A 27,566-nucleotide genomic window follows, 5' to 3' on the forward strand; every position below is an offset into this window, starting at 1 on the left:
GTACTAAAAGGTTAGAGGTTCGAAGGTTCCACCTGCATGTTATGGACTAAAAAACATGATTAAATTAAACTAAAAACATGTCTACCTACTTTCAACCTTTTATCACAAAGGTGATTGGACTTTAGAAACGTATGTCATTTTAACTTACAATTTTGTGCATAATATACCTCAACTTTTAGAAATGTCCAATATCTTCTTCTACTTTCAATTTATGTTGATAGCTAGCTCGACATATTCGAAACATTTAAAGACTCATTGATATATTAGATTTAAAATTGAACTTCATTATCATGTCTAATAGACTTAGAACCATACGTTTCAAATTTTAGGTATATAGTTTTATGAAATTTTTAAAAAAATATAGAATTAGATCAATATCCATATAAGATTCAAAATTCAATAACATAACAAGACAAACTTGAAAATTAAAAATTAAAAATCTATTAGTCATTTTTTAAATTTAGAGAAAAAATAAACATAAATACAAAATTTTAAGTATTTAAATTTGAAATTCAACAGCTGAATATTTTTTCTTAGTTCAAGAATTACATGGATTTCAAAGATAATAATTAATGCTTTATTGTTACGCTTGGCTATCCTTGTTAAAAAGAATGATGTTGAATAGAATTTGATAAAATTACCTCGTATGAGTATTTAAGTGAAAATAACCAAAGAAATTCTTGCATAGGAGTTGCACGGGTCCGGACAACGACGGGAAGAATATGAATGTAAATTGACCAAAAAGCCCATACTATCTGCAATTTTGGTCGGTAAGACAAAGACTGTAACGATTCCCTTGTGAAATCCTGTTGTCTTCTCCGTTGCCATCGATTGCATAATTCCGATAACTCAGCTCAACAGATTGAGAGGCAGAGAATCATGATTGTGAAAATGGCTTCCTCCGTCGATTAGGTTACCCCTTCGAGCTCCAGGTTTCACTTCTGGACAGCTTTTTTTCGATTTTCTTTAATCCTGATTTTGCTGGTTATTGATTGTCTCCCTTCTCTAATCCTTTTGGAATACAATTGTTATGGCTATAGTTTTATTTAATCTACCATGTTGTATAATGATGCCGTTTGATAGGACTTGATTGGTAGCTATTAGAGTGGTGAGTGCTTGCGTTTTTTCTTTTGTTTGGCATGTTTTTATTCAACTTCGTTATGCTAATTTGAAAATAAGGTTTTCTTTAGCTCGAATTTGTGTTAATTCTGTTATGAAACTCGTGTATTCCTTCTAGGAACCGAATGATTCAATTATTTGGTTTGAGCTGGACTTTCTAACCATTGTTTCTGAATATATGAGATTTAACTTTTTGAAAGTATCCTAATCACGATGTCAATTATTTGTGATAGTGAAAATTTCGTGAAATGGAGTTGTTCTAAAACTATAATTGTTCATGCAAATTATGTTTGGAGATTCCACTATTGATGTGAGTTTGTGTGTCGGCCTTTAATTATCAATTATTGTTTACCAAGCGTTTGTTGTATAGGGAGAGGTTCAATCTCGTCCGACGGTCTTATAATCATTATACTGTTGCTCTCTTCCTGTTACTCTCACCATCACCGTGCTGTTTTTCTCTGTCCTCTCTTTATCTCATAGTCAGCATTTGGTTTGTTCACTTTCTAACATTTGGCTGTGCCCTGTTCTCTGTATTGGGAAACAGGATGGACTCGGTTTCAGGTTGTGAAGGTCCTGTCATTCTGCAGCTGCAGAAGTGGAGTCCTTCACAGTCTCAACTTAACCTCTCAGAGTATCGCGAAGCTTTTATTTCTCCTACAAGGCAAAATTTGTTATTACATTCATACAAATATGAAGCTTTGCTTCTTCCTCTAAATACAGGTAAGTCACCTATCCCTTTCTCCTAGGATTTCCTCACTCGTTTTGATGTTTAATTCTACACGCACAATTAAAAAGGCATCTTAAAAGTATCATTGAAAGCGTCAATTTTTGTGTTTACTTATGGTATTATCTTATGTGTCTTGACCCCAAATATAACTGTGTTAAACAACCATCTGGTAGGATTGGGGAATGTACAATGGCCTAGACACCTGATATTACTAAATTTCAAACATTATGTCACTGTACAAAGAATCAGGAGGCTTAGTATCCTTCAATGTAATTCTTTCACAGATGCTAGAATTTTAATTCTTCACATATTTAGCTTTCCAACCACATTGTTCTTGTCTTGCTTCTCCACAAGTTTAATATTAAGTTGTTTTCGTTTTGTTTATGCAGGGGACATTCGGTGTAGTAATAACTTCCCAAATGAATATGATATCAACTTAAAAGATTTGGGATCATTAGCTTTCTCAGAAGAAGTGTCAACTGCATCTAGGTCGGAAGATGCAGAAGGTGATGTACAATGCTCTAACAGATCAGTTATTGATATTGATAAGGAGTCTCCTACTGGAAACAAATCTTCTAGGGCTAATTGTAACAACTTCCTTGGTGATGTAAGTTCACTTGCTTGGGGGCTTTGTGGAGATAACTATAAGAAGCACGAAGATTCTTATTTTATGGAAATTTTATTTGTATCGGGAAATCATGGTGTCACTGCTCATGCTTTTTGCCAACCAAAAAACATTGTTGCTGAGGCTAAAAATATCGTCCAGTCTGAGTTCTGGAAAGGAAGGTGGGTGGAATGGGGAGCTGATCCAACATTGCCTCAAATTTTGGAGGTCCAAGAACGTTCTGGTTCTTGTGAAACCTTTGGACATGTCGATGAAAATGGGAGGAATCAGAATGGGGAAATGTTGCGTAGTTCATACTCTGAGTGTGAGAATGATGCATTGTTGTCAGGAAATAGTGCATCTAAGAGATATTTACAATCATTTCTTGCTAAAGTTAAGACTATTGAATATGAAGATGACATTTGGACTATGTACCCGGAAAAAACCTCAGTGCCTTGCTTTACAAAGGTGGTTTCATTTAATATATTTAATTATAACCTGCCGCCACCAATTTCTGTTGATGATTCTTCTGTTAATGAACAGAGCTGGCATGAAATAATCCTTGGAACACCCAGTATTATAAGGTCTACTTCATCCGACACACGTTTTCTATCTGACATTTTATCCAATGTATTTGACATTGGCACGAATAAATCATACAAATGTTCCAGAATATTTGCTAGCAACTCACATATTTTAATTGGATTTGTCTTAAAGATAGTGGAATCAGTGTCTGCTGATAAAGGCGATGAAATTGCAAGCAGAAATGATACTTTAATTCTTGTTGCTAGAGTTGGAAATTTGGGAATTAAGTGGGTTTCTTCTGTAGAATTTGAGAAAAGCCAATATGTTTCACCGACGATGGAGTGGGCAGATTTCTGCTTTTCAAATGACTTTATCGTTTGTTTAAGCGACTCCGGTTTTATTTTCATACACTCTGCCTTGTCTGGCAAGCATGTTACATGTATAGATGTTTTACAGGCTTGTGGACTCAATCCTAAGTACTTACAAGAGAAACAGGATTTGCAAATGAAACAAGTAGATCAAGTCCAGGAAGTTGTATCGTGTAGACGTGGTAGTCTCTACCACACAAGAAAGTTTAGAAAGTTGTTATTGGATTCTCTTTCCTCACGTTTTGCTGTGATCGATACATTTGGTGTAATGTATGTTGTTTCTTCTGTTGACCGTATGTTAGAGCACTGTCATGGATCTGAAAATCTGCTTCCACCTTATCACAATTTTGAACTTGGGAAGGCTCCAGTTAGTTGGGAGGGTGGTGGTTATGACATAGGTTGCCAGAGAAACTATTCAGAATCATTGGGGTCTCATTCATGTGGGAATTGTTCTATGAAAAATGAAGGTGCTTCACTTTGGGGTAATACTAAATCAATTGTACTTCAGAATATCCAGGACTCAAAGGTTTATACGGGGAAAAGATATAAGTGCTCTTGTTTAACTGCTTCTGCTCCGATTTTACAAGATCAGAAGTCCCAGGGTGGTGAATTACAGTCTTGCATGATGCGGAAGATATTTCTTTCTGGTTGGAAAACTAATGAAAATGATTGCTTCTGCTTCTCTCCTATGGGACTTACTCAATACATTAGAAGATGTAATATAAATGGCCCAAATTGCTATCAAGTTGTCCATTTTGATTTGCATCTGAAGTCTGAAGTCCATGATGATAGCTGCTTGAAATCCCAAATGATTTTTATTGATGGAAGGAAAAAAGATCTTGTTGGAGAGGCAATTGGTTGCACTTCACAGGGATCTCTTTATTTGGTGACCAACAATGGTCTTTCTGTGGTTTTGCCTTCTGTCACTGTTTCATCAAATTCTCTGCCTTATGAGTCTGTTGCCAGGTTGCAACCTGACAGTCTTCTTGGCACTGCTAACCAAGTAAAAGATTTGGACCTCAAAGAATCTGTGTGTCCATGGTCACCCTGGCAAGTTGAAGTTTTGGATAGGATTCTTCTATATGAAAGCATAGATGAGGCAGACCGCCTATGTTCCGAGAATGGTGAGATTAATGAACTATTATGTAGCTTATAGCAATATTTCAGTTCGTTTAATGAGAACCTTGTAGTTGTGAATCTTATGATATTTGAGGAAACAATTTTAAGATATTCTCAAGTTATTTGGGTTTTGTGTCAAATTGCCCTTATGAAAAGTGAGAGTTTATTTTTTCATTTTTTAGGAATCCAAATAAAAAGACTATGAAACAACGCTCATTGAATGAGTTGACGCTAATCCTACATTTGCTAGTTCTTCATTCTCTTCGTGGTTTAGCAGCCAGCTGGAAACACGGGCAAGGCCTTGTAATTAAATACCATAGCTTAGAATTTAAGTCAAACTGATATCCTGTTATCGATGGAGTGTCCGTCTGAAATATACCACCAATACTGAAGTTAATTATCTTAGTTTTAGCATTTTGATGCATGATTGTGAATAGGATGAATGAGATGTAGATGTGGTTGAGTAGGTGTGTTATTCTATGAAAAAATTTTCTTTTTCCCTCCCCACTTTATCGTTATGTGGTGATGGTCAGAAAGGGGAAGCAAGGTGCAAACACATATATTTTGATTATGACTAGTGATCTTGTCATCTAAGTTTTACAGATACTTACATAGTATGTATAAGGAAATAAATTTTTTCATTGAAATTATAAAACCTCACAAAGAAACTTGCACAACTTCCTTGATGAGCGGGTTCTTGGTGTGCTTTCTCCGAAGACTTCTGCAATTGTTATTCTTGTGATATTTTGTTAATGTCAAGAGTTATTTTTATTTTAGATCGTCAGTTGGTTTGGTCCTTCTACTTAGTGTAGCCTCCATATTGGGCTTTTGTTCTTCATTACCCTTAAGAGAGTCCTTTAAAGTCTTCTGTGTAACTTAAATATCAACGAAGAATTATATTTTTCTTTCTTTTTTTTAGAAATATATATATATATATATATATAGGAGGCTGACGCCCTATTACTTCAGAGTGTGTTGTAGGTCCCTCCCGGTTATATTCCAAGGTTTAGGAAGTTAAATTAGATTTAGAGAAGTATAACTTAGCGATACTATTCAAGTGAGAACTTAAATCTTTGTAGTACTCAGTTTCTTTAGTCGCTTTTGCTGCTGTTATGAAGTTTTAGTCCTTCCGTACAAACCAAAATGGTAGAACCTTCCGGTTTTTTTGGTCTTTCCATTTTCAAACTGTACTCAGAATTTAACTCCCTGTCTATGGATTCCGTTGTCAGGACCATGTATTACAAACAGTTATATAGAGAATACAATTACAATTTAGAAATATAACAACAGTCGTCTTTTGTACTTTCTTTTATAAATTTAAGGCATAATGAATTCCTTATGTAGTTATTAGTGGCAGTGTTAAGACATGGCAAATATTTGTATCAATGTTTATATATTTTTATTTCAGGGTGGGACTTGAAAGTTGTGCGGATGCGTCGGTTTCAAATGACGTTGCATTATTTGAGATTTGATGAACTAGAGCGGTAAGATCCAAAATTTCATGTTTCAATGCCTTTGTTGAATTAGGAAGTGTTTTGAGACAAGAAGTTCGAGTTTTTTAGTTGTGGGATCTATAGCGTAAAGAGCCCATAAGTCATGAAATTGATGTTAGTAAGTTGTAGACCCAATATTGGGTTCAAGAACTCCTTGGGCCAAAGAAGGAGTGAAGTTAGTAGCTCCACTCCAACCTACCTAACTCCTTCCCCAAACACCCATTTAATGATTGTTAAGAATGCTTGTGCAATATCATTTCGTCTGGTAGATTCAGGGGTACTTGATTGGATTATAAAATTAATTTTGAAAATCCCCAATTTATATTGTCAGAGAAGGAAATGTAATCAGGAGTCAGGACCAGGGTCTGTGATGTAATTGAAAAGCATTGAAGATCAAAGATACAAGATATTGCAATCTGTACTACCTTCATTGTTTTACATGTTGATTTAACTTTGTCTAGCTGCGTATAATTACTTATGGGTTGGGTTTTGAAGTTTGAACCCCAACCAGGAGAGATATTCTGTATAGATATCTGACACATTTATATGATTTGCTTAAGTTTTGTCGTACAAGTTTGATATAATTTTACTTTAATTTTGTGATGAACAGATCTCTAGAAATGCTTGTGGATGTTGATTTGGAAGAAGAAGGAATTCTGAGATTACTCTTTGCTGCCGTACATCTCATGTTCCAAAAAGCTCGTAATGATAATGATATTTCAGCCGCATCAAGGTAGAAATCTGTATACATTTTGTTCCTCTACCTTCCTCCTAAGCACTGTGGCTAATCTATTATTTTCCATGCAATTTTTACGTTAAATAAGAACATTTAAAGAGAAAGTCCTAATCTGAAATCGGCATATCTTCTGCTTGAAATGTGAAACTTATATATTCTGCAGAAGGGAAAGATGGGGTGGGGGTTCGGTTGAAAGTTGGAACAAAAAATGATCAACTGTCTTGAATGCAGCCTCTTTTTTCAAAAAGAACCAGAAATGTGCTGAAGCTTGTTGGGATGGAAGATATTACATAAATGGCCAAACAGGGCGGCGATTAAAAGTTGAAACCAAAATAAGATGCTGAAGCTTGTCCAGATGGAAGACATTATGGAAGTGGCCTAACTTATAGATAAAGGAAATTAGGTGGTGCAAGCAGTGTTTCTTAAAGGGGAAGGGTATTAAAGCGCTAAAAAAGGCCAGACAACTTTTCTATATATGAAAGAATATAGTATCATAAATAGTAATACCACGAAAGAGAATTAATGATGATTCTTTTTAGTCTTGAAATGGAGGAGGCTCCACCCCTTGAGGTATTATTTTCTAGTTTGTATCAACTTGAAAAGCCTAAACTTTCTCTTTGGACAAAAGTTGGTTAGCCTGGAGCATGAGAGGGGACTGACTAAGTTGTTTGGATATGACGTTGGTAGTCTTCCCTCTTCTTGCCTTAGTCTCCCTCTTGGATTGAGTACTCCAAGTTTGTTTCTTAGTGGGATCCCGTGGTGGATAGGTTCGAAGTAGGTTAACTAACTGGAAAAAAGGCGTTTCTAAAGCTAGATGGCTTACATTGATCAAATTGGTCTTGAGTGGCATTCATGTTTATTTTTTTTTCCCTTTTCAGAGGCCCGTGCGAGGTGTCTAAGAGTTTGGAGGGGTTGATGCGCGATTTTCTCGGGAAAGGTTTGAAGAAGGGAAAGGCAAGGGGTTGTTTTGGATTAGATGGGAGGTTATCGAGAGACTGGTTTCTTAGGGCGCAAAACAAAGCTCGGTTAGCCAAATGGCTGTGCATTTTTCCTCTGAGCCCAATCTTCTTTGGTGTAGGATCATTGCTAGTAAACATTGCACCCATCCTTTTGAGTGGTTGTCTAAGGGGGTTAAAGGTACACATCGGAATTTATGAAGAAAACATTGATTAGGAATCTTCCTTCGCAAAATTTCAGCTGAATTTAGGTTGCAATTGAGCATAAATTACGAGGTCCTTATTTAGCGGGATGGTTAGAAAGTTGGGAGTTATTTGGTCGGATAAATTGACAGTTCCCTATGTTCCAATTGAAGGCACGATGAAAGTTTGGGTTGGAGCTAGTGATAGAAATGCTCAGCCTCTAATATGTTTCACTTATAATCTTTCAGTTTGAGTTACAGTTGTGTACATGGGCAGTGTATTGAGTGGAGGGTATGGAGGTCAGTTGTATTAAAGTCAAGAATATAGTCTGTCCGGAAGACAGAAGTAATTAGGAAAATTGTAGGAGGGGGATTAGATTGTTAGTTGGAAATGAATTCTTGCATGGTCTCTTGGTGGAGAGGGAGAGCACCAAACCTCTTTATATTCCAGGAACATGAAACTATTCTCTTTTTCTTGCAACAGGACTCCAAGTATGCATTTGAAGTTATTTTTGCTTTGTTGCTTGCAAATTAGCTTCTAAATTGGAAGATTCATGTCTATTTTATGCCTGTACATACTTGACATATTCTCATGGAATTTCTACTTTTTGAGTTGCATATTTATTGTGTATTATTTTCTTTGTTTTTATATGGTGTAAACCATAGTTTCTATTTTGTACAAGCTAATAATAGATGGTCTACTCTACTCAATGAAATGTTTGATTTGATTTGATTTTTTAAAATAAGAAACTAGAGACTATAGTTTGAAAAAGCTAGAGAAAATAACATCCTGATGGCCACAGACTACAAAAGCCTTCTAATCGTTAATAATCGTTCAAAGACTATAATTTTGAAAGAAATTCCTGTGGTAAATGATTGATAATTTATGGCGGTTTTGTTTTCCTATCAAATAGGGATGCTAAAGATTGATTGCCTGCATGGTTGTGAGTTGTAGCTTAGTTTAGTAACCCAATTTGGGTGTAAAATAGCATATTCTCAAATATTTCCTTTATGCTTTCTACGACCATTTAATTTAGAAGGATTCTTGTCTGCTCAAAATTTTATTTTGTTTAAAGAGAAATGTCTTACTTCTGAACTGAACTTGAAATGAATTTCATTTGTAGGCTTCTTGCACTTGGCACACACTTTGCGACAAGAATGATCCATCAATATGGGTTGGCTGAGTTCAAGAGAAATGCTACTACATTCAATGACTTCAGTAGCAGCCAAGAAATTTCCATTCTCCCGCATTTTCCTTTTCGAATGCAAAATGAATTGGAGTATTCAAGAAAACTTCATGAGATGTCTCACTTTTTGGAGATAATAAGAAATCTGCATTGCCATCTTAGTTCAAAATTTAAGAGGCCATGTCAGGAATTGGTATGTTTATATTGGCATTATGTAAATTGATTCATTGAAGTAGTAACAATTTATTTGAACATTGAATTTTATAGGTAGCTGGGGAGGCATCAATATCGGACCAAACCAGTCAGGTGCTGGATGAACCTCAGTTTGTTTCTACAGATATAATTCCATCAGGGAGTACAAGTCAATATGAACTTTCACTTCCTTCAAATGATTTGAACTCTAATGTCATGGATGGTCTTGTCATGATGCCGATGATTTCTGAATCCCAAATGGATTCAGAAGATGTAGATGGAGACTCAGCTGTTGTACCACAAGGAGTCTTTGAAAAGAAAGTCGTCCCGTTGGAGAATCCTAACCAGATGATTGCACGTTGGAAGTCAGATAAGTTACCACTTAAAACTGTTGTTAAAGACGCTCTTCTCTCTGGCCGTCTTCCTTTGGCTGTTCTTCAACTACACATTAATCATGTGAGAGAATTAATTGGAGACGATGAACCTCATGATACGTTTTCTGAAATTCGTGACATTGGAAGAGCTATTGCTTATGATCTCTTCCTAAAGGTAACAGGTCAGTAATTTTTTCTGCTGATCATGTATCCATGTCTTCTGAACAGCATGTCTGTGTGTTGTACAGGGTGAGACTGGGGTTGCCATTGCTACACTGCAGAGACTTGGAGATGACATTGAAGTTAGCCTCAAACAGTTATTGTATGGTACAATTAACAGAACTTTTCGAGTGGAAATTGCTACGGAGATGAAAAAATATGGTTATCTGGGGCCATTTGACCAAAGGATGATGGATATAATATTACATATTGAGGTATTAGTCACTTTAGTTGCATTCATTTTGAGTCTACTGAAGTTAAAATCTTATTCTTTTTATCCATTTGGAACTAAAATATGTTCTTTTCTGCACTTCTTTAAAAATGGGGGAATGGATTAGAGGCTCTACCCAAGCAGTAATTTCTGGAAAACATTTCTGAGCAGGCAGAAAGCAAATATGGGATTCCCATCACGTTCTAACAGCCCAGGAGAAAATGATTTGAAGACATTACGTTTCCATTTAATCAACAATACTATCATTGATTGTGGTGAGGTTGATGGTGTTATTTTAGGTTCGTGGCCCAATGCAAATGAGAGCTCTCCTGTCCTGGAGATCAATGAAGATAATGTTCATATGGGATATTGGGCTGCAGCTGCGATTTGGACAAACACGTGGGATCAACGAACAACCGATCGTGTAAGTCACCTTTAACTTCTCTGTTCTAAGCACCTGTTTAATGTGAACCTGTTCCTTTGAAACTATGAATCTGCAATAATATTTCCTTTCTTGAAAGCTGGTTGCTAGAATGAATGGAGACACTGATCGGGTACATTGGTGCCTGTCTTTTCTGCGGCTACTGCCCTAATATAAAATTGTTTCCACATGATTCAGCTCTCAGTTATCGGTCTGGTGTATTAGAGGATATGCTGATCATCGGGTACATTGATGCCTATCGTTTTGCTACTTGTACTACCTCTGTCCAGAGGAACCTAGTCCTTCCTGTTTAGTTACAATTCTGAATAACTAGCTTCTGCAAGTTAAATGAGTTGCATTCCGCTTTTTAGCCTCCTAGATTTTGATTTTTTTTTTTTAAAATAATAATAATAATAATGAACCAACATCTTTCATTGAGAACTAATGAAAGGATAAAAGGGCATAGAAAAGAAATCAAGCCCATGAAAGAAGGGAACCCCACCAAAGAAAGGTGCTCAAGCTATTCAAAATTGTTCCTATAGAATAATTACAAAAAATTCTTCGAAATCGAAGCCTAGAGGGAAACATAGAATGTGACAAAGGACCAAACGTCACTAGAATAAACTTTGGCAAGAAACAAGCCTAAATTTACCATTTTCTCCAACCAGTTATTCCAAAGTAAAGCTTAGGTAGTGTTAATTCATGAGATCTAATTTTGGCATGAGAAGGCTGTGCAATATAGTTTAAACTGTTATCCTGCACGCCATTTGCTCCCCCCCCCCCAAAAAAAAAAAAAAAAAAAAATTGATCCACTTTGATAATATTTGGTCAATCTGCTTCTTTGTGCAGATATTACTGGATCAATCTTTGGATATTGGTACCCACGTGACATGGGAATCCCAACTTGATTACCATATATGCCATGATAACTGGGATGGAGTATCGAGACTTCTCGACATGATTCCTGTTGCTAATTTGTTGGATGGGAGTCTCCAAGTAAGCTTAGATGGTCTACAGACAGCTACAGCAGTTGGGTGCAACAGAGAGTCTTCTTTTTACAGCAATTACTTGTACCCTCTTGAAGAGTTGGATGCTATTTGCTTGTATATTCCCAACGCCAAAATTTTCAGATTCTCAACCAATATTATGTGCTCCAAATGGTTGGGTATGCTCTTGGAGGAGAAGCTTGCAACGCATTTTATATTTCTGAAGGAATATTGGGAAGGCACAATGGAGCTGGTACCTCTTCTTGCTCGTTCTGGCTTCATTACACACAGACTTGATGAGATTGCTTCTGTGGATGATCACATCAGCAGTTCAGTTGACCAAAGTTTCTCAAACAAGGGTGGAGCATTTTCTGTTGATTCTGTGCAAGCATTGTATAAAGTTTTCATACATCACTGTTCACAGTATAACTTGCCCTTTCTTCTGGACCTTTATCTGGACCATCATAAACTGGTTATTGATAATAATTCAGTTCGTTCGCTACTGGAAGCTGCAGTAAGTACCCACACATTCAGTCAGTGTGGCTTATTACTTATATATATATCCTGATTTTATTTAATAATTATCATTGATCTTTCTTCTGTTGTTTCTTACATATTTTAAGTAGCTTATTCGAGCATGTGAGTTTGTGAGATAAAGGGATGAGTTAGTAGTAACTTAGCTATGGGTTTTAAGGGAGCTTGGGTTTGATATTATAATTGGAGGAGAGTCAACGAGGCAAAGGAGGGAAATTTAAGTGGGATTTACATCGATCTTGGCTCAAGCTAACTGGCCCAATATATTTTATTTTTCATTTGCTTCATTTTATATTTTCCCAACAAGTTACTCTTTTTGCTTTAGATGCTTCTGTTTTGAGTTCTTTTTTTACAATAGAACATGGAGTATGGGGAATTGACAAAAGTAGCTGAAAATATAATACGGAATTGACTTACAACCTTTTCTTTAGAAAAAAAGAAACAAGAAGAATAACCTTCCGTTGGTATCACAAATGGGTAATTATTTTAAAATCCTGTATTTTTAATTATTTTTGTTAAAGGACACATTTGAAAGTATTTTAGATAACTATTCTATTCACTCAAATGTCCCTTTTCAATTTCTGCTTTATCTTGGAATGCTGGCATTTGAACCATTTTTGGGAGTCATGCAATGTTCGGTTGCTTCTGAGACAATGTGCCTCATGAACAGAGGCAAACTTATAATTTTTTACAGTTTTCCTTACGACCTTGATTTAACAAACACTCCTTTGGGTATCCCTTTGATATTGCATATTCATACTCGTTAAAAATTAGTTTATATGGTCATTTTTGCCCTCTATTCTTGTATTGTGCTAGGGAGATTGTCAATGGGCAAGATGGCTACTTTGAGTATACCTTTGATATTGCCTACTCATACTGGTTAAAGAATAGTTTATATGCTCATCTTTGCTTCCTATTCTTGTGTTATGCTGATGTAGGGAGATTGTCAATGGGCAAGATGGCTACTTCTGTCGAGGGTCAGGGGCTGTGAATATGATGCATCATTTTCTAATGCTCGCTCAATAATGTCACTGAATTTAGTTCATGATCCTAACCTCAGTGTACGGAATATTGATGAGATTATTTCTACTGTTGCTGACATTGCTGAAGGAGCGGGAGAAATGGCAGCCCTAGCAACTCTAATGTATGCTCCTTCTCCAATCCAAGATTGTTTGAATAGCAGTGGTGTAAACAGACATAGTAGCTCGTCAGCCCAATGTACTCTTGAAAACCTTAGGCCAGTCCTGCAACGATTCCCTACATTGTGCCGTGCCCTAGTTACATCGGCTTTCCAGCAAGATACAACTTGCAATTTCTTGGGTCCAAAATCGAAGAATGGTTAACTCCTCCTCCCCTTGGAACTTCTTATGCAGAAACTTTATTACACTTCCAGCTTTATTATAATATTTGGACTCTCCCTCTGTCTATCATATTGTTCCTGCATTTTAGCTTTTAATCAGTTTGCAATTCATTTTTTCTTCATTTCAGCTTTATCCGAATATCTACATTGGCGTAACATCATCTTTTTTTCTGCTGGACGTGACACTTCACTTTTACATATGCTACCATGCTGGTTTCCAAAGGCAGTTAGGAGATTGCTTCAGCTCTATGTTCAGGTGTCATTTTCTATCCTTTTATCAAAACAACCGATGCATTTTGTCATCAGAATTAACAGACAGTATACTAGAAATGCCTTTTTTTTTTCCTTTCCTTTTCTTTTTTTGAATTTTTAAATAAATAATTATTGGAGAGTTGGAATGGATGGACATTGCTATCTGACACCATCCACAAAAGGGTCGGACAAGCTTTGAACCATATAGAACAGATCCTGTTCAAGTAAGATCGTCGGACAAGCTTTGAACCATAGAATCTTCATATGTTGATTGACTTTTCTTTTCTATCCATAGAAATTTCTTTCTTTTAGCAGTTAGCACTGAAGCATAGAATCTTCTTTTATTTGAAATCACACATAGGATTAGCCATTTGCTTGAGTTATGTAAGGATTCTTCCTTCCTTACTAATATTCAAGCACGAAAATATACTCAAAACATGGGAAACGAGGTTGATTACTAACAAAATGGGAATACAAGAACACTACAGCCAACTAAGAGGGCTGCTCTCTCCACAGTGAACTATTGTTCATACACAAAACACAAGATACTAACCCTAGCCAAAACAAAGGTATAAATACCAACATTCCCCCTGACACCAGTACAACGCGGGACCACAGCCAACTACCCTTCTGTCTTGGGTGTAAATCCCTTTTTACCCCTTCTATAAATGTTCTTAATGGGTGGTCTGGCAAGTTAACAAACAGCTTTTCGACGCAGCTATTTAACTGAACTAACAACTAACGATGTGGTTTTAACAGTTGAAATGTTACAATTCTTCCAGCATCCCACATCAGAATTATCCCAAGCATAAGTGATGTTACTTTTAAAAGTCAAAGTGCTTGTATTTTTGTGTATGCTTGATGTTTGAGCCAATTCTGTCACAGGGTCCTCTTGGATGGCAATCACTCTCAGCTTTGCCAACGGGGCAGACATTATGGGAGAGGGAGGTTTATTTTTTTATGAATGATGATGAGCATTCTGAAATCAGTCCAATCTCTTGGGAAGCAACCATTCAGAAGCACATTGAAGATGAGCTATATGATTCATCTCTCAAGGTATGTGTAACCTCGGGATATATGTATATTTTTATGAATTCTCTCAGCGGCTACACATTGTTCTTCGTTATCATGCAAAATAGAAAGTTCTTCATTGATGGAAGCATTTATATACCATATAAAAGTGTCCCTTATCCCCGCTATATGATAACTTTTGAAAATATTTATCAAAGCAAGTAGATTCCTAATTGAGAACTGCACTGCATCTTATAGTCAGGCAGTTGTGAATTAGGAATCAATATATTTCAAAATTTAACATATGCCAGGAGAGATAAAGGAACACATGCATAAGTTATTGTTTCCTTTCCTACTTATTAGTTGAAAGATGATTATCATTGGTGGTTTATATAAAGATTATTTGTTATGTTATCTGGCAGTTTTTTTTTTTTTTTTTTTTTTTTGTTTGTTGTTGTTGTTGTTGTTGTGTGTGTGAAATCTTCAAACACCTATAGGCGAATTTCAACAAAAATCTCTAATTTTCTAGTATACAAGAGGATGCAAGAATTCGAGGGCTCTCTCTCGACCCATCCCCAACCCTAGCTTTTTGGACTAACCCTAACCGCCATTGTCGTCTGTCATTCTTTGCCGTCGTCCATCCGCTAGTCCTTTTCGCCAGTCTTTGTATGCCGGCTCCAATCTCACGTTTTCAGCTTCTTTTCTTCCCTCTTGTCAATTTCCTAGCCCATCCCTACTCGTCGGATCCCAACCCTCTTTTGTCGTCCTTTCTTGTCATTGTTATCTTCCGCCGCTCCTGTTGCCTCAACTGGTGCCATGTAGCTCACCATTCTTTGCCATTTTTTTTACTTCTATTTTCATCTATTTTCGTTGATTATTAGTTTCTCTACAATCTTGTAGTTGTTTCATGAGTCATTTTTCAAATCTCAGCTTTTTCACCAAGAATTTGAAAAGTTGTTGCATTCGAAACATCTCCTATAGTATTTAGGGTGATAAATGTTTTTTTTGTTTGTCTTCTTTCTTTCTTTCTTTCTTTCTTTCTTTTTTTTTTTTTCTTTTTTTTTTTTTTTTAATGGAAGAGATGGGACATAACAAAGAACTTATTTTAGCTTCTCTTCTTCATTGGTTCATAGGTGGTACTATGGTTGAATTACTTCAACTTTTGATTCATTTTTTCTTTTAGAAGAAATTCAAGGATGATTTTGGTTTCATTCGCTTACATAAATTTAGATTATCTTCTCGCTAGCACGGTTTTTTTGGGAAATGGTTAGAGGATTTCCTCCCATCTCTTGAGAACAAGTTGCATTCGGAGTTTGATTCTCTTCATCAGTTGAAAGTAGAAGAAAATTCTCAAGACAAGATTTCTTCTTTAATGATGTTGATTTGAATTGTCAGTCACTTTTTGTGGTTTCAAGAATGTTAGCTCGGGATTCCTGGAGGATATTTAAATCTCATTGATGGATATTCAAATCTCCTTAGAAGCTTATTTTCAATCCAAGATCTTACTCAATCCATTCATGGATGATAAAGAATTATTTAAATTGAATGATGACATTTTAGGCTTGGAGTTTGATGGTAACTGGAGACTAGTAGGGAATTTTCATCTTAAAATTGAAATGTGGTCTCAAGAAGAACATTCTCATCTGAAGCTAATTGGGCTTTTACTTATAAATAGAGGGAGGGGCTGGGAGAAATTTATGAAGAATTTTGTGGGGTTTCCTTTGGAGAATTTGAGAGAGATTAGCCCTCTCGAAAGGTTAGGTTATCTTGTTACCTTTTTATGATGTTATGACATATTTCCATATATTTCCATATTGGAGTGTTCTTTGTTGTTCTTGAGTGTTTTGATGACGAGGTACCCTAACAAATTGGTATAAGAGCTTGTTCTTTCTCTGAGAGAGTTGGAAAAAAATGGTTCAAAAGACAATAGAAGAGAGGTTGGATGGTATGAATAGAGCCGAGGTTGAGATTGAAGCTGTGATGCAGTATCACATCTTCATACTTCAACGTATCAAACAAGTGATGGTTGAAACCCAGGGGATCATACTTTCAAGCAAATAAAAATAGGAAATGCTTGTAGTGGAAGTTGATTCTGAAACTTCCAGTGAGCTTACAATTGAGATCTCATATGTGGAAGGTCCTTCACAGATCTTGACAAGCATCAAGGAAGAAGGGGAAAGGAGTGTTCCAAAAAGCTCCCATGAAGGTAGGCTGCCAAAAAAGAAGGATAAAATGGGAGGCAGCAGTAAGGGAATCGAATGGAACACAAAATTAATTGTTCACACAAATAGCAAGGGGGATCAATCTGGACCGACAAGGAGAAGCAACCATGTCCAAAAGTTTCAAGCATTCATACAAGAGGAAACAAAATACATCGGCTGTCCCATGGTTGGAAAGGTGAAGAGGACGACATCAACGAAGGAAAAGTGGTAAAAATGTGGGACAAGGATGGAATGACAGGAGATCAAAGAGTATAAGGTTGGAGAAGCAAGAAGTGGTGGGCTGAAGAAGGACAGAGGAAAAGGGACACTAGTGAGAAGGTGAGGTGGCAGACGAAGGAAGAAGCGATGGAGGGAAGACTTAATGCTTACCGGCAACCATCGGTGGTGAAAGAATTTTTGCGATTACTTGGGGAATTTGGGAGAGAATAGCCTTCTTGAAAGGCTATGTATATTGTAGTCTCTTAATTGATATTGCTATTTTAGTGTTCTTTGTGTCTGTGCTGTTCTTGAGTTTTCTTGCCTAACAAATTTGTATGAGAGCATACCTTGAGGACAAATTGGTATGAGAGCATACCTTTGAAGCATCTTCCTTTGCCTTGTTGGAAAAGATCGTGCTTTGAAGCTATTGGCTAACATTTTGGAGGCTTGGTTCACATTTTTTCCACTACCCTTAATTTCATTGATTGTAATACTGCTAGAATTGAATTTACGAAGAATCTTTGTGGGTTTATTCCAGCTGAAGTTGAGATTTTTAATGCAAAATTTGAAATTTTTTTCCTTCGCTTGGTAATATATCTTCATTAGATCCTCCAGATATTATTCAAGGTGAGTTATGTGCTTTTCTTTTTTCAAATCCTATTGATTTAAAACGGATAAATTAAACCTTGATAGATGAAGGATTCAATTTTCTATCTGAGAAGCTTTATAAGGATGATGTTTGTTAATCTCCTATTTCAACGATTCAGCACAATGATCAGCTGATTAGCCTTGAAGTTTCGAATTTTTTACAGCTTGCTGATTTGATTTCCAGTGATCCAATTATACTATTAATGGGTTTGTTGCTTCAAATGAGGTCGTTGTTAATTTACCAAGCAATCGTTGTCAAATAAGCAGTCTCATTCTGTAATTTCATTTGTCCCTCGGCTCCTGAGTTTTTTCGCCTCTTTTTTTATTCACAGAAGACAATTTCCTCTCTAGTTCATAAAAATGCAGAATTTAACGCAGATATTGTGGAAGAATCTTGTGTAAGATTGATGACGCCTTCAAATCAGGAGATATTGCCTCGAGACAATGAGTTGTATCAACAGACACATTGTTCCTCTCGGTCCTTCAGTCAGCCAGTTATCTCTCCGTCAGGTTCTAATGTCAACTTAATTAAAGGGGTTATTAGCTCTTCTCCTCCTACAGAACCTATCCTTTCTACACATATTCATGCTTTTGATTCTGATGGAGATTCTGAAATTAGTTTGAGTAGTGTGGAGCTTGAAGTATTTTTGGAGGAAAAAGTGTTTGAAGATCCTTATCTTGTGGACTCATTTGATGATGCTTTTGAGACGCTATTTAATGATAATGTCCAAGATAACTTTTCTGTTCCTTCTCAACCTTTTCCACTAGTTATAATTCCTTCCTTAGTTCCTTCAAGGTTTTCATCTTTAATTAAGGCTTGTGGTATACAATACAACTCAAAGAAATTCACCCTTTTTCCCCTCTTGTAAAGTTCTAAGGAGTTGAGGGAGCTTGTTTGTCCTTTAGAGTTGGATTTTCGCTTCGAGCATTAAAGATGGTGGGAGTACTTTCTCTGGGTTGCTCTATAAAGGGTGGTTCATTTCTTGTTCGCTGTTTTTGGAAATTTTATTTCCTAAATATCTTACATTATTGTGTTGTTTCTCTCAAAAAATGTCACTAGTGATTGTAAAAAGCTCAAGAGAGTCCCGAGGATGAAATTTCTAGCATTTTACTCTTATCATTAAAGGGTGAAACAGATTCTGACGCTTGATTTTCTATTTTTTTCCTGTTTACATGAAGCATTTGTCTCTCAAATAAACTCCAAATCTTAAATTTGTGCATGATTACTAGTTAGTAAAAAGCAATTTATGATGTTTATAGGTGCAAATCTCTTGATAAAACCACTATGTATTGCAGGTGTCACATTCTCCAAAGAAATAAACTGCCTAGCTTATCCATCAAAATCACGTTTTGTTTATCTTGACAGAACCTCAATGTCCCCAATCTTTTTTATTTTTATTTTTATATTTCATTCTATGGGTTACTATTTTGATCAACATTTGTTGCCACATTATCTCATGAGGAATTTGTCACTATATTATTACTCTGTCATTATGTGTGGAAACATGTGTGCTTCTGTTAAGCTGTACACTCAGCTCAGCATATCTATCGCCTTTAGGAAACTGGACTTGGGCTTGAGCACAATTTGCATCGTGGACGTGCATTATCAGCTTTTAACCATCTTCTTGCTGCTAGAGTTCAGAAACTAAAATCAGAGATTCAGTCAAGTTCAGCTACTGGACAGTCAAATATACAGTTGGACCTACAGACACTTTTTGCTCCTTTGACACCAAGGGAACAGTCTCTTCTTTCTTCTGTAAGATTTATTTATTATTATCATTTCATTTATAGGAACACAGTAACAAAACACTAAGAGGATACGGTAAATGTCAAAACAACAAAAAAAAACATCATGGAGGACGAGCCATAAAAAAATCTAAATATGAAGGTACAAAATTATTGGATCAACAAATAAGTGAAATATTCAGTTTTTTCTGACTTTGAGATCGTCAACTTTTTCTGCAAATATTCTCATATTCCTTTTCAATTAATAAGTAACCTAACAATCATGAAAGTTCCACAATTCCAGAATATTTTCTCTTCTTCAGCGTCCTTCCGTATTAAAGTATTCCAACTTAATGATTGGTAGATTTTACATGTTGAAATGATAATTCAAACTACAATTTGTGGAAGTTGGGAAAATGAAACAAAATGGTTCACTGATTTCTACACATGCACAAATAGTATTTTCTTAAAAGCATTTAATTAGTTTCAAATCATTATTATTGATTGGTCTTCCCATCAAAAAAATTATTACTGATTCGTCCATACATTGTGCAATCTTCGAGCAATATGAGCTATCCTGCTTAACTCAATTTATTATTTGAAGTTTAACTGTTTTACTTGAGCGTGTAAAAATTTCTCCCTACTTGATTTTCAGATTATTCCACTTGCCATTACACATTTTGAGAACTCTGTGTTAGTTGCTTCGTGTGCCTTTCTCCTGGAGCTAGGTGGTTTATCTGCCAGTATGCTCCGTGTAGATGTTGCAACTTTAAGAAGAATATCTACATTTTACAAGTCTGGGCAATCCTTTGAGAATTTCAGGCAACTTTCACCAAAGGGTTCTGCTTTTCATCCAGTACCCCTAGAATCTGATAAAATAGAGACTCTTGCTCGAGCTCTAGCTGATGAGTATCTGCACCAGGAAAGTTCAAGTATTAAAAAACCAAAGGGAACTTCTGATTCAGAACCTCCAAAACGTTGTCCACAGGTGCTTTTGGTCGTTCTACAGCATCTGGAAGAGGTTAGTCTTCCCCAAGTGGTCGATGGAAATTCATGTGGATCGTGGCTATTAAGTGGCAAAGGTGATGGGACTGAGCTCAGAAATCAGCAAAAAGCTGCAAGCCATTACTGGAATTTAGTTATAGTCTTTTGTCGGATGCATAGCCTTCCTCTAAGTTCAAAGTATCTTGCTTTGTTAGCAAGGGACAATGACTGGGTATTCTCCTTCAGTCTATCATCTGTGATAATAATGTACCAATTTTCTATTTGTGATGATTCACATCTGATTTTATGTCTCTTGTATTTGGAAGGTTGGATTTTTAACTGAGGCTCATGTTGGCGGGTACCCTTTTGACACAGTTATCCAAGTTGTGAGTCCTATACATTGATTAGTTTGGTCACTTACCTATATCTCTTATCCTTATGTAGTTATTTTACATATTTTCTTCCATTTTAGGCGTCAAAGGAGTTTAGTGATCCACGTCTCAAAATCCATATATTAACCGTATTGAAGGCTGTTCAGTTAAGAAAAAGCCCTGGCCCTTCATCACACTCTGACACTGAAGAGAAAAAAGGCCGAACCACCTTTTTAGATGGAAATATGTATATTCCTGTTGAGCTTTTTACAATTTTAGCTGAATGTGAGAAGAAGAAAAACCCTGGAAAAGCTCTCTTGATAAAGGCAGAGGAATTATCCTGGTCTATTCTGGCAATGATTGCTTCTTGCTTCTCGGATGTGTCTCCATTATCCTGTCTTACTGTTTGGCTAGAAATTACTGCAGCAAGGTGATGTCCAATTATTCTTTTTGGAAATGAAATATGTAGATAGTTATTTTCATACTTGGAAGTAGACATTTAATTTTAAGTTCTTAAGTCATTGATTTTATTCAAGTTTTATATTTATATATATTCAGTTTTTATTATCCCTCGCTTTTTATTAACTATATCATACAAAGTAGGATATTTATAAATATTAAACCGAAGATGTTTTCTGATTCTGTGTTATGTACAGGGAAACTACATCCATTAAGGTAAATGATATTGCATCCCAGATTGCAGAAAATGTTGGGGCAGCAGTAGAAGCTACCAATACTTTGCCAGTTGGGTGTAGATCGCCTGCATTTCATTACTGCCGGAAAAATCCCAAACGAAGGCGAACCATGGATTTTATTTCTGAGGAACAATCTGTTGGAGTGATGTCTGATAATATCGGTGCTTCAACAGGTGCATCGACTAATGTTTCAGGTGACTGTATTGTCAAGGAAGAAGGAAAGATGGTTCAGGAATGCAAACGTATTTCTGTTTCATATGATTCAGATGAAGCTGCATCATCTCTGTCCAAGATGGTTTCTGTGCTTTGTGAACAGCAACTATACTTGCCTCTGTTGAGGGCTTTTGAGATGTTCCTTCCTTCATGTTCCCTGCTATCATTCATCCGTGCACTTCAGGTTTTTGAGCTTATCCATAATCCAAATCCAACCTTTTCATCTCATATGATCCCCACTGCTTTCCTTACTTGGTAAAAATTTCTTTTAATTTACTTTAACCAAATCATCTACTGATGTAAAGCTAACTGTTCATTAGGCATTTTCGCAAATGCGTTTAGCTGAAGCTTCAGCCCATTTAGGTTCTTTTTCGGTACGAGTTAAGGATGAAGCAAGCTATTCTCATTCAAATGTTGAGGGAGAAGAAAATATTGGGACATCATGGACTGGGTCCACTGCCATCAAGGCTGCCGATGCTGTACTGTCTGTTTGTCCATCTCCATATGAAAGAAGATGCCTACTGAAACTTCTAGCTGCAACTGATTTTGGAGATGGTGGATTTGCTGCCACATACTATCGACGACTATATTGGAAAATCAATTTAGCAGAGCCTTCATTACGTATTGATGATGGCCTGCACCTTGGAAATGAGGCTCTAGATGATGCATCACTTTTAACAGCGCTAGAAAATAATGGACATTGGGAGCAAGCACGCAATTGGGCAAAGCAACTGGAAGCTAGTGGGGGTTCTTGGAAATCAGCTAGTCATCATGTCACAGAAACTCAGGTATTTTAGCTAAAATTCCTGGTTGACATTTTGACTACCCAGTTGCAAATTATTCTTCTTATTGGTAGTTTAAATAAATAGAATATTTCTAATTTCTAAATACATTATGATCTACAGTAGATATTCATACTCAGCCAATAGTTTTTGGTTTGAATTATTTGGGGAATCATTTTCTTAAGTGCTAAGACTTGTAATAGATCGGATATATTTTTGCTAGCCGAACTATTTTTTATGTTTTCATGGAACTAACCTGTTAAAGTTTGAAAGACTTACAATAATTGTTGCCTTCATGTTACCCTACAAAGGGGGTTAAAAAAGACAAAAGAAAAGAAAGATTTTATTTTTGACGTATCCAGTTTGGACTGATGGTTCTCTCCTTATTTAGGCCGAATCGATGGTAGCAGAATGGAAGGAATTCTTGTGGGATGTTCAAGAAGAGAGGGTTGCATTGTGGGGTCACTGCCAGGCACTCTTCATCAGATATTCCTTTCCTGCTCTACAGGTAAATTACAGTGATTTTTTATGTGGAACTGGAAAATGTATTTTCTGTTTAATCTTATGATGACAAATGTTTACTTGTGAATAATCTACTCGTAGTTGATGTCTTATGTTTGTAGGCTGGATTGTTTTTCCTCAAACATGCAGAAGCTGTGGAGAAAGATCTTCCAGCCAAGGAGCTTCATGAACTATTATTACTTTCCTTGCAATGGTTAAGCGGGATGTTTACCATGTCCTATCCGTAAGAAATTTTTCTTAAATTTCAACTTATGCTTCTTATTTTTCATTTAAAACCATTGTCACCGACTTGTATGATTCAATCTATTAGGGTTTATCCATTGCATCTCCTACGAGAAATTGAGACCAAGGTCTGGCTGTTGGCTGTAGAATCAGAAGCTGAACTGAAAAGTGAACGGGAGCTGAACATCAGTGGCTCCAGCCGGGAATGTACAACTAGGAATAGCTCAAGTATTATCGACTCAACTGCTAGTATGATATCAAAAATGGATAAACATATAAGCACAATGAAGAATAAAAATATGGATAAACATGAGGTGAGAGAAAACAGCCAGACTCATCATAAAATTCAAGTTCTAGATGCTGGTCTTTCAACTGCAGGAGGGGGGAATACAAAGGCAAAAAGGAGGACCAAAGGTTCCATGCTACTACGGCGGTCATTAGTGGACTCTACAGACTTGAACACCAACCCTGAAGATGGATATATTTCTTCCAATTTTAAAAATGACTTGCAGTCACAAGATGAGAACTCAAAAATGGACACATCATTTTCAGGCTGGGAAGAAAGGGTTGGACCTGCAGAGGCAGATAGAGCCGTTCTTTCATTGCTAGAGTTTGGACAAATTACGGCTGCCAAGCAGCTTCAACAAAAGCTGTCTCCTGGGCAAGTACCTTCAGAATTCCTTCTTGTGGATGCTTCCTTTAAGCTCGCAGCTCTATCAACCCCCAATCGTGAAGTTTCAATGTCCATGCTTGATGGTGATTTAAGTTCAGTTATTCTTTCATATGATATTCCAGTTGATCGGTATCTCAACCCACTGCAGGTTTTTTTCAATCCTCTCTCTCTCCCCCTCTTTTTTATGTTAAGCTTAGTAGCAATTGTTGAAATGAAAATATCCTCCCCTTTTTACTAGATTCTTTCAGTTCTCTGAATTTGTTGCCATCAAATGACTTCTGTATCTCATGGTTTTACATCTATGTAGGTTTTGGAAACTTTAGCAACAATTTTTGCTGAAGGTAGTGGACGTGGGCTTTGTAGAAGAGTAATTGCAGTTGCAAAAGCTGCAAATGTCTTGGGACTTTCATTTTCAGAGGCATATAACAAACAACCGATTGAACTATTACAGCTGCTTTCTCTCAAGGCACAAGAGTCATTTGAGGAGGCAAATTCCCTCGTGCAGACTCACTCTATGCCTGCTGCTAGTATTGCTCAAATTCTTGCAGAATCCTTTCTCAAGGTTTTATTATTTTTTTCTTTTTTTCTTTTTATTCTATCAAGCGCTCATTAGGTCTCCAGAATTATGAATTTTGATTCAGTTAAACTATCTTCAAAGCTTCGGCCTCTCTTCTTTGATCGCTTGGATCTAAAGATATTTTGTATGAATCTGGGTAATTTTCCCTCGGATGAGTGAATCCAGGGTAATTATCAGTACTTAATCTTAACTGACCCCTTAGTACTTTGGAAAAATCAGGGCTTATTGGCTGCACATCGTGGAGGTTATATGGATTCCCAGAAAGATGAAGGACCTGCTCCTTTACTGTGGAGATTCTCTGACTTCTTGAAGTGGTCAGAACTTTGTCCTTCTGAACCAGAGGTTGGGCACGCGTTAATGCGTTTAGTAATTACTGGACAAGAGATACCACATGCCTGTGAGGTACTGCTATGACTACAATATATATCTTGCTATTATGTCACCAAGGTTGTTCATTATGGAAGAATATGTATAGAGTGCAAATAGAAGAGGTTAAGAAGAAAATATCAAAATTTCTTTTTGGAGATTTTGTATTGTTAGTTATTAGTAATATGTGGATCGACTGTGAATTATATTATGTTTATATTATACTTTTATAGACATTGCTGTTGGGGATAAAAGATTTGGTCTTCTTAGTGTGAATTGATTGTGGTAATATTTTGGAAGAAATAAACCTCTGGAAGTGATGGAAGCTGAAAGATTATTTACTTTTAATTTCACTCTTAAACACAGTAGGAGTGCAAATTTTAGTCAGTTTAGTGTGTGATATGGAAATGTTGTTATTTCTCCTTCCATCTCTAGCAAAATGTCTAGATGTTTTTATGTTTATCAAGATATTTTAGAATTGATATTGTTCCATTAGTGAGTTAACTTTTCACTCTTGAAAAAAAATTGACTCAACTTTTTTAACTTTTTAAAAAATGTTCTGTTTTAGGTTGAGCTATTAATTTTGTCTCATCACTTCTACAAATCATCGGCTTGCCTTGATGGGGTGGATGTTCTCGTTGCTCTTGCTGCCACTAGAGTTGAGGCTTACGTAGCTGAGGGTGATTTTGCATGTTTAGCTCGACTGATAACTGGAGTTGGAAACTTCTATGCCCTTAGTTTTATTCTTGGCATTCTTATCGAGAATGGTCAACTAGAGCTTCTTCTTCAAAAGTTTTCAGCTGCTGTGAATACAAGTGCCGGCAGTGCTGAGGCTGTCAGGGGCTTTCGCATTGCAGTTCTTACATCCCTCAAGCATTTTAACCCCAATGATCTTGATGCATTTGCTAAGGTTTGTAGACAGTTTCACAATGTCCAAGGTGTCATATTTTAAACAAACTTTTGTTGGCCTGGTAGGAATTCAGTTATATTGCATAGGTAGCACACGCTTTGCAAATTATCAAGGACATCAACATTTAGGTTGATGAATAGTTGGCTGTTTTATCATTTATTTCATCGACATGCCAACGCAACCTTTGTTATGTTCTCTTCGTGTTTTATATTATGAATATTTAAATTGATATTCTAATCACAAATTTTCTGAAATTATTTTTGTTAACTCCATATGCTATATTTTTGTTTTCCCTTCTGGATCCAAGTCATTTTTGTTATTGCTTTGGATCGTTATCAGAAATATTGGCATTTTTAGGATTTGAGATCGAATGACCAAAGAGACTTGTCATAATGTTTAACTCAAGATTTACTATACACATTCCTCTGAGCTATGTATTCTCCCGTTTCTCTTTTTTAGCTCCATTCTCTTCTAAGATATGCATGATCTGATTAAACTGTTATACTATTTTTCTGCAAAGTCAATGTTAGGTTGCGGAAAGTTTCTGAAGTACTTGGTCTAATATATACTTGGATGCAGCTTAGCCACTGTGAGATGTCGATGGTGTTTAATTTGGGTATTTACATTCTGTGTACAGGTCTACAGCCATTTTGACATGAAACATGAAACGGCTGCTCTTTTGGAGTCGCAGGCAGAGCAATCTTGTGAGATGTGGTTCCGCCGCTACGACAAGGACCAGAACGAAGACCTTTTAGATGCCATGCATTACTACATTAAAGCTGCTGAAGTTTATTCCTCCATTGATGCTGGCAACAAAACTCGCCGATCCTGTGCGCAGGCTTCTCTAGTGTCTCTTCAGATTAGGATGCCCGACTTTAAGTGGCTCTTCCAGACGGAAACCAATGCCAGAAGAGCTCTCGTCGAGCAATCAAGATTCCAAGAGGCACTAATTGTTGCTGAAGCTTATGATCTCGACCAGCCGAGCGAGTGGGCTTTAGTTATTTGGAATCAGATGCTTAAACCAGAGATTCTAGAAGAATTTGTGGCTGAATTTGTGACTGTGCTTCCACTCCATCCTTCAATGTTAGCTGACATTGCAAGATTTTATAGGTCAGAAATTGCCGCCCGTGGGGACCAGTCGCAATTCTCCGTCTGGCTAACTGGGGGAGGGTTGCCTGCAGAGTGGGCAAAATATTTGGGAAGATCATTTAGATGCTTGTTGAAAAGGACTCGGGATTTGCGGCTCCGTTTGCAACTAGCTCAACTTGCTACTGGTTTTTTGGATGTTATTAATGCTTGCACAAAAGCGCTTGATAGGGTACCTGAGAATGCCGGCCCTCTTGTGCTTAAGAAAGGGCACGGGGGTACGTATCTTCCGCTAATGTGAGTTGAAAAATCATGGATGTTTACGACAATGACGATAATGGTGACAACGACATCATGTTCACTTTTGTTGATGCTTGGAAAGAACAACAATGGTGACAATGAGAATGGCGATAACTCCTTGTGAATAATTGGTCATGGAACTTTACTACCTCTGTCCTGATTTATTTGTTGATGGGAGGGGAGGATGAGATGGCCCAAGGAGGATGTATAGAGTAGCAAAATCTGCAAATCAGTTTATTTATTTCGAGATTCCTGATTCCTTTTTGTAGCTTTACTTCACAAGTCAGGTCTTTTGAAGCAACAATCATATTAGGTCCAATCCTAGAGAAGCCTTTTGTATATCAGTTTTGTGGGATCTCTTTTCCATTATGCTTATTGATTGATTTTTTTTCACTGTTATTATTTTCATATCACCTTGATTTGTATAATATTCATATGCAGTTGCAAATTGTTTATTTTAATGGGAATGTATTTGTCTTTGTTTGTTTCGCATGCA

The 27,566-nt window shown here is 36.6% G+C and overlaps 1 protein-coding gene across 1 annotated transcript; it reads left to right on the forward strand.

Moving 5' to 3' along the window:
• The first annotated feature begins 748 nt into the window (after positions 1–748).
• On the forward strand, positions 749–27,566 carry LOC120072742 (spatacsin carboxy-terminus protein). Its single transcript, XM_039025220.2, has 26 exons — positions 749–932; positions 1,664–1,839; positions 2,236–4,467; positions 5,871–5,946; positions 6,566–6,688; positions 8,954–9,209; positions 9,284–9,757; positions 9,831–10,016; positions 10,140–10,436; positions 11,283–11,933; positions 12,892–13,291; positions 13,442–13,569; positions 14,451–14,621; positions 19,203–19,400; positions 20,025–20,585; positions 20,680–20,739; positions 20,826–21,154; positions 21,381–21,816; positions 21,953–22,420; positions 22,806–22,922; positions 23,038–23,159; positions 23,247–23,979; positions 24,139–24,393; positions 24,628–24,810; positions 25,343–25,684; positions 26,322–27,566. Exons 2-26 carry the CDS (start codon positions 1,665–1,667, stop codon positions 27,069–27,071), a joined length of 9,723 nt encoding a protein of 3,240 aa, XP_038881148.2. The 5' UTR covers positions 749–932; position 1,664; the 3' UTR covers positions 27,072–27,566.

Source organism: Benincasa hispida, chromosome 3 (assembly GCF_027475165.1).
Source record: "Benincasa hispida cultivar pf3 chromosome 3, pf3_genome.v1.1, whole genome shotgun sequence".
In the NCBI taxonomy this organism is placed as follows: Eukaryota; Viridiplantae; Streptophyta; class Magnoliopsida; order Cucurbitales; family Cucurbitaceae; genus Benincasa; species Benincasa hispida.